We start from the raw sequence: 13932 nt of genomic DNA, 5'->3' as shown, positions 1-13932 counted from the left end.
TTGAAACTCGTTTTTCAACCACTCCACAAATTTCTTGTTAACAATCTAGTTTTGGTCGGTTAGGACTTGTACTTTGTGCACAACACAAATTTTTCAAACAATTGTTTACAGACATATTATTTCACTTATATAATTCACTGTATCACAATTTCAGTGGGTCAGAAGTTTACATACATTAAGTTGACTGGGCCTTTAAACAGATTGGAAAATTCAGAAAATGATGTCATGGCTTTAGAAGCTTCTGATAGGCTAATTGACATAATTGACATCATTAAAGTAAATTTAGTAAAACTAAATGCATGCTCTTTAACCGATCACTGCCCACACCCGCCCCCCACCTAGCATCACTACTCTGGACGGTTCGGACTTAGAATATACATACACATACACCTTAGCCAAATACATTTAAACTCAGTTTTTCACACTTCCTGACATTTAATCCTAGTAAAAATTCCCTGTCTTGGGTCAGTTAGGATCACCACTTTATTTTAAGAATGTGAAATGTCAGAATAATAGTAGAGAGAATGATTTATTTCAGCTTTTATTTCTTTCATCACATTCCCAGTGGGTCAGAAGTTTACATACACTCAATTAGTATTTGGTAGCATTGCCTTTAAATAGCTTAACTTGGGTCAAACGTTTCAGGTAGCCTTCCACAAGCTTCCCTCAATAGGTTGGGTGATTTTTGGCCCATTCCTCCTGACAGAGCTGGTGTAACTGAGTCAGGTTTGTAGGCCTCCTTGCTCGCACACGCTTTTCAGTTCTGCCCACAAATGTTCTATTTTCTACTGAATATCTACAGTGCATTTGGAAAGAATTCAGACCCCTTGACTTTTTCCACATTTTGTTACGTTACAGCCTTATTCTAAAATGGATTAAATCTTTTTTTTATCTCATCAATCTACACACAATACCCCATGATGTCAAAGCACAATTTTAGCAAATTCATAAAAAAAACAAAAAACAGAAATATGACATTTATATAAGTATTCCGACCCTTTACTCAATACTTTGTTGAAGCACTTGTGGCAGCAATTTCAGGCTCGAATCTTGGGTTTGACACTTCAAGCTTGGCACACCTGTATTTGGGGAGTTTCTCCCATTCTTCTCTGCAGATTTTCTAACTCTGTCAGGTTGTATGGTGAGCGTCGCTGCACAGCTATTTTCAGGTCTCTCCAGAGATGTTTGGTCGGGTTGAAGTCTGGGCTCTGGCGGGGCCACTCAAGGACATTCAGAGACTTGTCCCGAAGCCACTCCTGCGTTGTCTTGGATGTGGGCTTAGGGTCATTGTCCTGTTGGAAGGTGAACCTTCGCCCCAGTCTGAGGACTTGAGCGGTCTGGAGCAAGTTTTCATCAAGGATCTCTCTGTACTTTGCTCCGTTCATCTTTCCCTCAATCCTGACTAGTCTCTCAGTCCCTGCCGCTGAAAAACATCCCCACAGCATGATGCTGCCACAACCATGCTTCACTGTAGGGATGGTGCCAGGTTTCCTCCAGATTCAGGCCAAAGAATTCAATCATCAGACCAGAGAATCTTAAGAAAAGAAATTGTTATCCCCAATTTCATGATATCCAATTGGTAATTACAGTCTTGTCCCATCGCTGCAACTCCCACATGGAGTTGGGTGAGGCGAAGGTCGAGAGCCATGCCTCCTCCGAAACACAACCCTGCCAAGCCACACTGCTTGCTTAACCACTCTACCATAAAGGCCTTATTGGTGGAGTGCTGCAGAGATGGTTGTCCTTCTGGAAGGTCCTCCCATCTCCACAGATAAACTCTGGAGCTCTGTCAGAGTGACCATCAGGTTCTTGGCCACCTCCCTGACCAAGGCTCTTCTCCCCCGATTGCTCAGTTGGCTGGGCGGACAGCTCTAGGAAGAGTCTTGGTGGTTTCAAACTTCTTCCATTTAAGAATGATGGAGGCCACTGTGTTCTTGGGGACCTTCAATGCTGTAGACATTTTTTGGTACCCTTCCCCAGATCTGTACCTCGACACAATCCTGTCTTGGAGCTCTACGGACAGTTCCTTTGACCTCATGGCTTGGTTTTTGCTCTGATATGCACTGTCAACTGTGGGACCTTATATAGACAGGTGTGTGCCTTTCCAAATCATGTTCAATCAATTTAATTTACCACATGTGGACTCCAATCAAGTTGTAGAAACATCTCATGGATAATCACTGGAAACAGGATGCACCTGAGCACAATTTCGAGTCTCATAGCAAAGGGTCTGTTTTTTAAAATTTTCAATACATTTGCTACCATTTCTAAAAACTGTATTCGCTTTGCCATTATCGGGTATTGTGTGTAGATTGATGAGGGGAAAAAGTATTTAATCCATTTTAGAATAAGGCTGTAATGTAACAAAATGTGGAGAAAGTCAAGGGGTCTGTCCAAATCCGCTGTATATAGGGAATAGGGTGCCATTTGGGATGCAGAAATACTGTGGTAGAATTGGTACTGTCTGTCTGTCTGTCTGTCTGTCTGTCTGTCTGTCTGTCTGTCTGTCTGTCTGTCTGTCTGTCTGTCTGTCTGTCTGTCTGTCTGTCTGTCTGTCTGTCTGTCTGTCTGTCTGTCTGTCTGTCTGTCTGTCTGTCTGTCTGTCTGTCTGTCTGTCTGTCTGTCTGTCTGTCTGTCTGTCTGTCTGTCTGTCTGTCTGTCTGTCTGTCTGTCTGTTTGTTTGTCTGTTTGTTTGTTTGTTAAAATGGTCCAATTCCCTGCTGCCATCGTGGTGGCTGGCTGGATAATCTTTTATGAATCCCCTGCTATGTGGCACCTGCTTGGCGGTGTTACGCTGGGTAAAGGGCACAGCACAGTGAGCAAAGCTGGAATGAAAAAAGTACAACCAGCCGTCACATCCCTGTCTGTCCCACTTCACAGCCAAATCTATAATCTAATCCATAGGATGCACTCAAACAAAATGTTACACAACAAGTCAGTTGGGGTCAATTCCATTTTCAGTTCAATCAAATCAGGAAGTTGGAATTGAAATTTTAACTCTCAATTCCAGTTTTCCTATGAGGAAACACATTCACCTAATATTTTCAACTGAAAGAACTTGTGTGCTTGAAATATCTAGTTTATTAGTTCCACCACCCCGTTCACGAAAAACATTGCCTGGTCCGAGGAATTCCGGTTCCGATTGCGATTTGGCGTAAGCAGCATGAGTACATGGCCCCATCTTGCCTGATATCAACGGTACAGGCTGGTGGCAGTGGTGTAATGGTGTGGGGAATGTGTTCCTGGCACATGTTGGGTCCCTTGATACCAATTGAGCAACATTCCAATGCCCTGAAGAATTCAGACTGTTCTGGAGGCAAAGGGGGGTCCGACCCAGTACTAGATAGGTGTACACATAATAAACTGGCCACTGAGTGTAGTTCGTCATAAAAACTATGTCATATAGTTGTGTATTTCCTCGCTCCGGGGTGAAGTTTCTCCTAGGTAAAGATCTAGGATAAGCTTCCCCTCCCCCAATCGTATCTTAACCATTAGTGGGGGGGATACTAAACTGACACAGGATCAGCATCTAGGGGCAACTTCAACCTACACCCATTTCCTCCCCATCAGAAACAAGACTCGACAACCCTGGACATGGAGCGGGCCAACAAGGAGATAGAGGTGCTGAGGAAGCAGTACGAAGCCATGTCTCAGGAGCTGAAGGAGGCGACGCAGGAAGCAGAGGTGGCTAAGTGTCGACGCGACTGGGCCTTTCAGGAGAGAGACAAGATAGTGGCAGAGAGAGAGAGTATTCGGTGAGTAGAGAGAGAATAAATAGAGAGAAACATCTTACATCCCATAGCACGTGGCCCCTAGAACCTGTCAGGAAGCCAACTGGATGATAGCTAAGAAACACACTTTATATCGATATTGAAGACTCAAGGATCAGTGGCCAGTGCCGAAAATTTACAAGTGTTGAAAGGCTCGGTCTTAAATTTCCAGAGAAGAGTGGGTGATTATTGGATATTTACATAAAATGGGACAAGCTTGAAAGGTAATGAATAAATAGATAAAGATGACGTCCTGTGTGTGTGTCTGTCAGAACGTTATGTGACAACCTGAGGAGAGAGAGGGACCGAGCGGTGAGCGACCTGGCAGATGCCTTGAGAAACCTAGATGATACCAGGAAACAGAAAAATGACGCGTCACGCGAACTTAAGGAGCTCAAGTGAGTTATTCATCCCTCCATATCCTCCATCCATCCATTTCGCCATCAATCCACATCAGAATATACACCTCTGAAAACGATTTACAGTACAGAGTAATAGAACCCTATTATTTAACTTTGCCAGTTCTGTAACTTGATTTGAAGTACTGTGGGTTTTGGTGCTCTGACAGTATTATTTACAACCAGGTTTTATTGCCACCTAGTGGTTGAAATGTGTATCTAACGACTGGCTGTCTGTATATGTACAAGTTTGTCTTCAAATGTAAAGGTTGTTTTCAAAGATTATCTTTCTTTCTACAGAGAAAGGATGGAAGACCAGTTGGAAAAGGAGGCCAGTTTTCGTCAGCTGATGGCTCATAATTCACACGATTCAGCCATCGACACCGACTCTTTGGAGTGGGAGACGGAAGTTGTGGAGTTTGAGAAAAACAGAGTAAGCGTTTAGCGCTCACCAAGCTATTTACCTTAGCCACTTCCACATGCATTACTTTGTGCTATTGCCAAATTGAATTGAACCACAAAGAATGAATACAGTAGTAATATTCAGACATGGACACATTTTAGATCAAATGTGCCTTTCTAATGAGGAAAGAGTAATGCTTTATTTACGTTATTTCAGGAGCACATGGATTTAAAAGCACTTGGTTTTGACGTTGCCGAGGGGATAAATGAGCCATATTTACCAGGAGACTGTGGGATATTTGTGAGTAAGGTGGACAGAGGAGGTATTGCTGAAGGAAGGCTAAGGTAAATCACACTTAATGGCCTTCTTCCTACTTTTGAAAAACATATTGTTATTATTAATCATCCACTGTTTACAGTTCTGCTTGGTTGCATCTTCTCTCTACAAAGTAAATTATTGTTTGCTCTTCTCTCTACAGAGTGAATGATTGGCTGTTGAAGATAAACAATGTGGACCTGACCAATAAGGACAGGAAGCAGGTTCTGAAGGCGGTGCTGAGCGGAGAAGGAGTGATCAATATGGTGGTCCGCAGGAGGAAATCTATGGGAGGACGCTTAATCACTCCTATTGAGATCAACCTCACAGGATACAAAGGTATTACTCATATACAGCAATACCTCACACAATAAAAACAATTTTTTTAAATGTTTTTTATTTCACCTTTATTTAACCAGGTAGGCCAGTTGAGAACAAGTTCTCATTTACAACTGCGACCTGGCCAAGATAAAGCAAAGCAGTACGACAAAAACAACAACACAGAGTTACACATAAACAAACATACAGTCAATAACACAATAGGAAAATCTATGTACAGTGTGTGCAAATGTAGTAAGGTTAGGGAGGTAAGGCAATAAATAGGCCATAGAGGCAAAATAATTACAATTTAGCATTAACACTGGAGTGATAGATGTGCAAGTAGAGATACTGGGGTGCAAAAGAGCAAGAGGATAAATAACAATATGGGGATGAGGTAGTGGGGTGTGCTATTTACAGATTGGCCGTGTACAGGTACAGTTCTATATAAATGCCAAATAAGTCTTCTTTCACTTCTAAACATAGCGGATCCCTTTTTGGTGCTATATAGAACTTTTTTTGAATGTTCTATAAAGAAGCATGCTCATAAGGTTAAAAATGTAACCTTTATGGTGCTATAAAGAACTATTTTAAAAAAAGGGCACCAAAAAGGATTCTGCTATGATTACAACCATTTTTGATGCCTTTTTTGATGCTCTTTTTAATGGTTCTTTTACAGAACCTTTATCTCAATCTCAAAGTTTCTACAAAAAACAGTTTGAAGAACAATGCTGGGTTCTTTTTTCTGGTTAGACATATTATATTGTTAAAATTCCAAAGGTGTTATTATTGTGTTAATTGACAAGTTGTATCAGGTGTGCTAGGAGAGGTTTGGGAACTACTGATTTAGACATCGGTTCTCAATTGACGCAAGGCCATAGGTCAGTCTTTCACAAGACACCATCACTGGGCATTGTCATATATAATATGTAATATCATAACACAACACATTAGATCAACTGGAATGTCACTCTCACTCGCAGTTTCACCAAAAGAGCTGTGAGCAAACCATGCCCAAAAATATTCTAATGAGCCCCTATATTTGAATTGTCACTTAAAGAGCAAAGAACCCTTTTCTGAACTGCAAAGAATCATTGAAGCGCTCAAAGGGTTATTTGAGTCATTATGGTTCCACATAGAACCATCACTCTTCCCAAAGAACCCTTGAGGAACCCTCTTTTCTTAGTGCGTATCGCCCTGCCCAAGCACTTGACATCCATTTTTGGATGGAATGCAAAATGTGAAACCTCTGTCATTGTATGATCAGTATCCATCGCAAGATTGATGATGACGATTGTGACGAGGAGGAGGATAATGAAATGTGTGTGTGCTGAAGACATGACGTTATCCTCCCTGTCTCCTCCAGCCAGTGGTATAGGGCTGGAGTGTGGGGTGTTTGTAGCTGGGGTCACTCCGGGCTCTCCAGCAACCAAGGAGGGTTCACTCACGGTCGGAGATAGACTCATCGCTGTACGTATCACATTACACCTGCTTTTATTATGAAAGCTAATATTGTTTTGCTACTAAACCTGGGCCTGTATCCATAAAACGTATCTGAGTAGGAGTGCTTATCTAGGATCAGTTTAGCCTGTTAGATTAAAATGAATGACTAGGTGGGGACCTAATTCTAGATTAGTACTCACACTTCATGAATATATATGATTGTGTTTTTTGTATGATTTCGTTTTTTGTATATCTGTATTTTCTTTGTATTTAATATTTATACAGTACCAGTCAAAAGTTTGGACACACCTACTCGTTCCAGGGTTTTTTTTTTTTTTTTTTACTATTTTCTACATTGTAGAATAATAGTGAAGACATCAAAACTATGAAATAACACACATCTAGTAACCAAAAAAGTGTTTAACAAATCAAAATAGATTTTAGATTTTAGATTCTTCAAAGTAGCCACCCTTTGTCTTGATGACAGCTTTGCACACTCTTGGCATTCTCTCAACCAGCTTCATGAGGTAGTCACCTGGAATGCATTTCAATTAACAGGTGTGCCTTGTTAAAAGTGAATTTGTGGAATTTATTTCCTTCTTAATGCGTTTCAGCCAATCAGTTGTGTTGTGACGAGGAAGGGGTGGTATACAGAAGATAGCCCTATTTGGTAAAAGACCAAGTCCATATTCTGACAGGAACAGCTCAAATAAGCAAAGAGAAACAACAGTCCATCATTACTTTAAAATATAAAAGTCAGTCAGTCAGAAAATGTCAAGAACTTGTAAAGTTTCATCAATCAATCAATCAAATGTATTTATAAAGCCCTTTTTACATCAGCAGATGTCACAAAGTGCTATACAGAAACCCAGCCTGAAACCCCAAACAGCAAGCAATGCAGATGTAGAAGCAAAAACCATCAAGCGCTATGATGAAACTGGCTCTCTTCAGGACCGCCACAGGAAAAGAAGCCCCAGAGTTACCTCAGCTGCCGAGGATAAATTCATTAGAATTAACTGAATCTCAGATTGCAGCCCAAATAAATGCTTCACAGAGTTCAAGTAACAGACACATCTCAACATCAATTGTTCAGAGGAGACTGCGTGAATCAGGCCTTCATGATCGCATTGCTGCAAAGAAACCACTACTAAAGGACACCAATAAGAAGAAGATACTTGCTTGGGCCAAGAAACATGAGCAATGGATATTAGACCGGTGGAAATCTGTCCTTTGGTCTGATGAATCCAAATGTGAGATTTTTGGTTCAAACCGCCGTGTCTTTGTGAGACGCAGAGTAGGTGAACGGATGATCTGCGCATGTGTGGTTCCCACCGTGAAGCATGGAGGAGGAGGTGTGATGGTGTGGGGGGGGCTTTGCTGGTGACACTGTCAGTGATATATTTAGAATTCAAGGCACACTAAACCAACATGGCTACCACAGCATTCTGCAGCGATACACCATCCCATCTGGTTTGCACTTAGTGGGACTATCATTTGTTTTTCAACAGGACAATGTCCCAACACACCTCCAGGCTGTGTAAGGGCTATTTGACCAAGATGGAGAGTGATGGAGTGCTGCAACAGATGACCTGGCCTCCACAATCACCTGACCTCAACCCAGTTGAGATGGTTTGGGATGAGTTAGACCACAGAGTGAAGTAAAAGTAGCCAACAAGTGCTCAGCATATGTGGGAACTTCAAGACTGTTGAAAAAGCATTCCAGGTCAAGCTGGTTGAGAAAATGCCAAAAGTGTGGAAAGCTTTTTTTGGACACTGCATGATTCCATATGTGTTATTTCATAGTTTTGATGTTTTCATTATTATTCTACAATGTAAAAATATAGAAAAATCCTTGAATGAGTAGAATTATCCAAACTTTTGACTGGTACTGTATATTCGTTTATTGATTGCATTTGATTTTTGATGTGTGTATTTCTGCATTCTGCAGGGCTCATTTGTAAAAGAGACCTGGGTCTCAATATGACTCCCAGTTAAAATAAAGGTTAAATAAATAAAATGTTTATGAAGGCTTGTATATGACCTAAGTTGAAAGTGACTATTACTGACCTATATTGTAAATACATGGTCACATGTTAATAATATATATTTGTATGCAAATCTCAGCTTGTTGTTTATGACCAACCCGATTCTCCCATTTGTAGTTTTGCATCATCGTATCTTAATTGCATTTCATAACACATTCATGGATGCCCAGACAGTTTGCATGCATATTACCTTGGTGACTCTATTCATTTATAAATAATTTGGTCTGCATATGAAATGGAACCCTATTCCCTATATAGTGCACTACTTTTGACCAGGGCCCTAGTCAAAAGTAGTGCACTACATAGGGAATAGGAGGCCATTTGGGACTTGGGAGTGTTTAAGTGAAGACCTGCTTGCTTCCCTGCTATAACATTGTTTTGATACAATGTGCTGACCTCATTTTCCCCTCCACAGATAAATGGAATTGCACTAGATAACAAGTCACTGTCTGAGTGTGAAGCTTTACTGCGGAGCTGCAGAGATGCTCTCAGCGTCTCTCTCATCAAGGTGAGTTAAGGCTGTCTGAGTCCCAAATGCCACACTATTTCCTATGTAGTGCATTACTTTTGACCAGGGTTTTGGCCAAAAGTAGTGCACTATATAGGGAATAGGATGCCATTAGGGATATCTTCATCTACTGGCTTTGTTATCAATGCTGTAGCCAATGGATAGATAGATGTTAGCATGAGCTGTGGAATGAATATCTTGAGCTGGTAATGGGGGCTGAGAAAATTTGAAATATTGTATTGGAACTGGTTGGTTCATATAATTACAAAGTTTATTTAGTCTATTAAGCTGAGGTATTAAGTTATAGTAACCCGTATTGGCATGTACTCTACCTGCCAATAATGGGAAAGTAATAATCATGAATGTTTCCTCTATTTTTTTTTAAACAGTTAGTGCCTTCAGAAAGTATTCATTCCCCTTGTTTTTTTCTCTCACCCATCTACACACAATACCCCATAATGACAAAGTGTTTTGCATAAGTATTCACACCCCTTTGCTATGACACTCTAATTGGAGCTCAGGTGCATCTATGATCATCCTTGAGATGTCGCTACAACTTGACTGGTCTCCACCTGTGACCAATTCAATTATTGGACATGATTTAGAAATAAACACACCTGTATGTATAAGGTCCCACAGTTGACAGTTTATGTCAGAGCAGAAACTATACCATGAAGTCCAAGGAACTGTCTGTAGATCTCTGAGATATATTTGTGATGAGTCATATAAAACAATTTCTAGAGTGTTCAAAGTTTCCAAGAGGACAGAGGTCTCCATCATTGGGAAATTGAAAACAAATATGGAACTACCTAGTCTCTGCCTAGAGCTGGCTGTCCAACCAAACTGAGCAACCGGGCAAGAAGGACCTTAGTCAGGGAGGTGACCAAGAACCCAAGAATTTCAGAGTTCCTTGGCTGTGATGGGAGAACCTGTCAGAAGGACAACAGTCTGTACAGCAATTCAACAATCTGGCTTTTATGGGAGAGTGTCCAGACAGAAGCCACTGCTAAGAAAAAGGCAACATGACAGAACGCCTGGAGTTTTCAAAAAGGTACGTGAAAGTCTGAGTGCATAAGGCGAAAGATTCTGTGGTCTGAGGAGACACAAATTGTACTCTTTGGCCTGAATGTAAAGCGCTAACACCATCCCTACTGTGAAGCATGGTGGTGGCAGCAGCATGCTATGGGGATGCTTTTCAGCGACAGGGACTGGGAGACTGGTAAGGATAGAAAGAACAATGGAGCCAAATACAGGAAAATCCTTGATGAAAACCTGCTTCAGAGTGAAAATGACCTTGCACTGGGGGGCGAAGATTTACATTCCAACAGGACAATGACCCCAAGCATACAGCCATAGCAACGCTGAAATGGCTTCTGAACAAGAATGTGAAAGTACTTGAGTGGCCCAGCCAAAGCCCAGACTTGAATCCTATTGAACCTCTGTGGAAGACTTGAAGATTGTTGTTCACCGCCGCTCCCCAGCTAACTTAACAGAGCTTGAGAAAATCTACAAGGAAGAATGGGGGAAAATCCCCAAATCCAGATGTGCAGAGCTGATACAGACATACCCAAGACGACTCAAAGCTGTAATCGCCGCCAAAGTTGCTTCTATAAAGTATTGGCTCAGGGGTGTGAATACTTATGTAATTGAAATACTACTGTATGGCATTTTCAATACATTTGTGAAAATGTATAAAAACACGTTTTCACTTTGTTATTACAAGATAATTAGGTGGGGCTTACATTTGTCCTATTTCACGTATTTTTTTTGCAAATCCCACAGAGAGGGGTCAGTGCCAGGGATCAGCCATTATTGATGGCAACCCTGGAGCAATTAGGATTAAGTGCCTTGCTCAAGGGCACATCAACTGGTTTTTCACCAAGTTGGCTCTGGGATTTGAGCCAGCGACCTTTGGGCTACTGGCCCAACGTTCCTAACCACTGGGCTACCTGCTGCCAGAGTTCATTATGGGATGTTGTGTGTAGATGGGTGAGAAATCAATTTTTAATTCAGGCTGTAACACAACAAAATGTGGATTAAGTCAAGGGGTATGAATTCTTTCTGAATGCACTGTAAATGTTTCCCGGGTCACAAATTTCAGCACTATGAATAACCTGAGTGGAAATGAGTGACCTCTTGTTTGCTCCCTCAGAGTTGCTCCGGCCAGAGTATCTTTGAAAACCTGCGAGACGCCTCAGAGAAGACCTCCAACTGCCGCTCGCTCCACTCTTGGCACTCCCGGAAGTCCAAGAACAACAACAGCTCTACCCAGACAGACATGTTCTGCCCTGATATTGGCTCCAGTGGTGGAGAGAGACACAACCATCCCAACAAAGACAGGAGTCATAGTGACATTGTAGCAGTAGACAACAACAGTAGAGGTGGCTCCGTCTGCCAGCACAAGCCGTTTTCCAGTAGCTCCATGTACTCCCGCTCTCTGTCCCACAGGGAGAGCTGTCTGCAGCACAGCCCAGTTAGTTCAGGGCCACTGGGGTCCCCAGAGCCCCACCAGGACTACTGCTACAGGAGAGGGGAGTCACACAGCAGACGACCTCTCACCTTCACCCCTGTGGCCTCCGACTGTATTACCCTGCAGGTTGGTCTTGGAAGGATGGGTGGAGGGAGGGGGAGGAATGGATGGATAGATGGAGGGATGTGGAGGAAGGGGGAGGAATGGATGGATAGATGGAAGGATGTGGAGGGAGGGGGAGGAATGGATGGATAGATGGAAGGATGTGGAGGGAGGGGGAGGAATGGATGGATAGATGGAAGGATGTGGAGGGAGGGGGAGGAATGGATGGAGGGATGTGGAGGTAGGGGGAAGAATGGATGGAGGGATGTGGAGGTAGGGGGAAGAATGGATGGAGGGATGTGGAGGGAGGGGGAGGAATGGATGGATAGATGGAATGGATGTGGAGGGAGGGGGAGGAATGGATGGAGGGATGTGGAGGTAGGGGGAAGAATGGATGGAGGGATGTGGAGGTAGGGGGAAGAATGGATGGAGGGATGTGGAGGTAGGGGGAAGAATGGATGGAGGGATGTGGAGGTAGGGGGAAGAATGGATGGAGGGATGTGGAGGTAGGGGGAAGAATGGATGGAGGGATGTGGAGGGAGGGGGAGGAATGGATGGATAGATGGAATGGATGTGGAGGGAGGGGGAGGAATGGATGGAGGGATGTGGAGGTAGGGGGAAGAATGGATGGAGGGATGTGGAGGTAGGGGGAAGAATGGATGGAGGGATGTGGAGGTAGGGGGAAGAATGGATGGAGGGATGTGGAGGTAGGGGGAAGAATGGATGGATAGATGGAATGGATGTGGAGGGAGGGGGAGGAATGGATGGATGGTTGGAGGGGTGTGGAGGAATGGATGGATGGTTGGAGGGATGTGGAGGGGGAGGAATGGATGGATGGTTGGAGGGGTGTGGAGGGAGGGGGAGGAATGGATGGAGGGATGTGGAGGGAGGGGGAGGAATGGATGGATGGTTGGAGGGATGTGGAGGGAGGGGGAGGAATGGATGGATGGTTGGAGGGATGTGGAGGGAGGGGGAGGAATGGATGGATGGTTGGAGGGATGTGGAGGGAGGGGGAGGAATGGATGGATGGTTGGAGGGATGTGGAGGGAGGGGGAGGAATGGATGCATGTCAAGTAGTTTTTTTCTAAATAGCTCCTGAATGTTATTGTTTTTGATGTGTGCTGTAATGTTATGTGTGTAAGACTGTAACATATCAATTTCCACCCTGGGGTTATATTCTATTCAGAGCACGCTGCTGGACAGAGACAGAGGAGGAGACAGAGACAGAGGAGGAGAGGAAGGACACACCACTACTCCAGAGAGAGAGAAGCCGAGCGGAGGCACCTGGCCTAAAGTCTTGGTGGGCGCGTCCATCCTCGAGTGTGCCCAGCTCTCCATCTATAAGAAGCCCAAGCAGAGGAAGTCCATCTTCGACGCAGACACCTTCAAACGGCCCGAGGCGTCCTCCAAACTGGACTACCTCTCCTTGTCCCAGCTATCAAAACACTCCCCGCAGGACTCTCAGTCTGAGGTGGGGCCAGGGGTGGGGATAGGGCAGACCCCTCCCACCCCGCCTCAGAGGAGCGATTCGTTCAGGTTCAAACACCGCCAGCAGACCAGCTCTGCCTCGGACTCCACCATCACCACAGGGACAGGCACCCCTCCAACCACCCCGGGCCAGGCCCCATGTGTTCTACCCCTGGTGGGCAAACAACAGGAGGGGGGGGGGCTGGAGGGTCGAGACAGAGATAGGGAAAGGGACAGAGATAGGGAAAGGGACAGAGATGGGGAAAGAGACAGAGAGAGGGACCGAGACAGAGAAAATCGTGACAGAGACGGGGACAGTGAGAAGCAAAATTACTACATAGACCCTCCTGGAGAGGGGATGCAGCCAATCATCAGCTCCAGGAAGTCATGTGATGAGGATGTCAGCAGGCAGAGGGGGGAGGAGCTGGACAGGGACAGGAGAAGGTACCGTCCCAAATCAGCCCCTGCGTTACGCCGGAACATGACCCCTCTACACATCCACATCCCTATCCAGGTAATTAACATTCCTGATTGATTGATTGGTTGATTGGTTGATTAATTAATTGAGCCCTGTGGCTGTGCTTAGCCAAACTTTCCAAGTTTCCTTTTGGTACGATGTTGATATTCTTATTGATTTGCCATTACACGCAACAAATATTCACTATGCAATAAACTCCTGCGTTTTCCATACGC

The 13932-nt window shown here is 43.8% G+C and overlaps 1 protein-coding gene across 3 annotated transcripts in view; it reads left to right on the top strand.

Moving 5' to 3' along the window:
* The window catches only part of LOC106611651 (disks large homolog 5), a 132257-nt gene that overhangs the window by 100480 nt on the left and 17845 nt on the right, over positions 1-13932 (top strand). For all 3 annotated transcript variants that reach the window (XM_082977655.1, XM_045723553.2, XM_014212109.3), the window contains exons 12-20: positions 3571-3755; positions 4043-4168; positions 4469-4601; positions 4788-4915; positions 5050-5225; positions 6571-6674; positions 9108-9200; positions 11353-11796; positions 12959-13753. In XM_082977655.1, coding sequence (XP_082833781.1) covers positions 3571-3755; positions 4043-4168; positions 4469-4601; positions 4788-4915; positions 5050-5225; positions 6571-6674; positions 9108-9200; positions 11353-11796; positions 12959-13753 — 2184 coding nt within the window. The remainder of the gene's footprint in view (positions 1-3570; positions 3756-4042; positions 4169-4468; positions 4602-4787; positions 4916-5049; positions 5226-6570; positions 6675-9107; positions 9201-11352; positions 11797-12958; positions 13754-13932) is intronic.

Source organism: Salmo salar, chromosome 01 (assembly GCF_965601325.2).
Source record: "Salmo salar chromosome 01, fSalSal1, whole genome shotgun sequence".
Lineage (NCBI taxonomy): Eukaryota > Metazoa > Chordata > Actinopteri > Salmoniformes > Salmonidae > Salmo > Salmo salar.
Note: the sequence above shows the minus strand (reverse complement) of the source record. Positions and strands in the feature narration are given on the sequence as shown.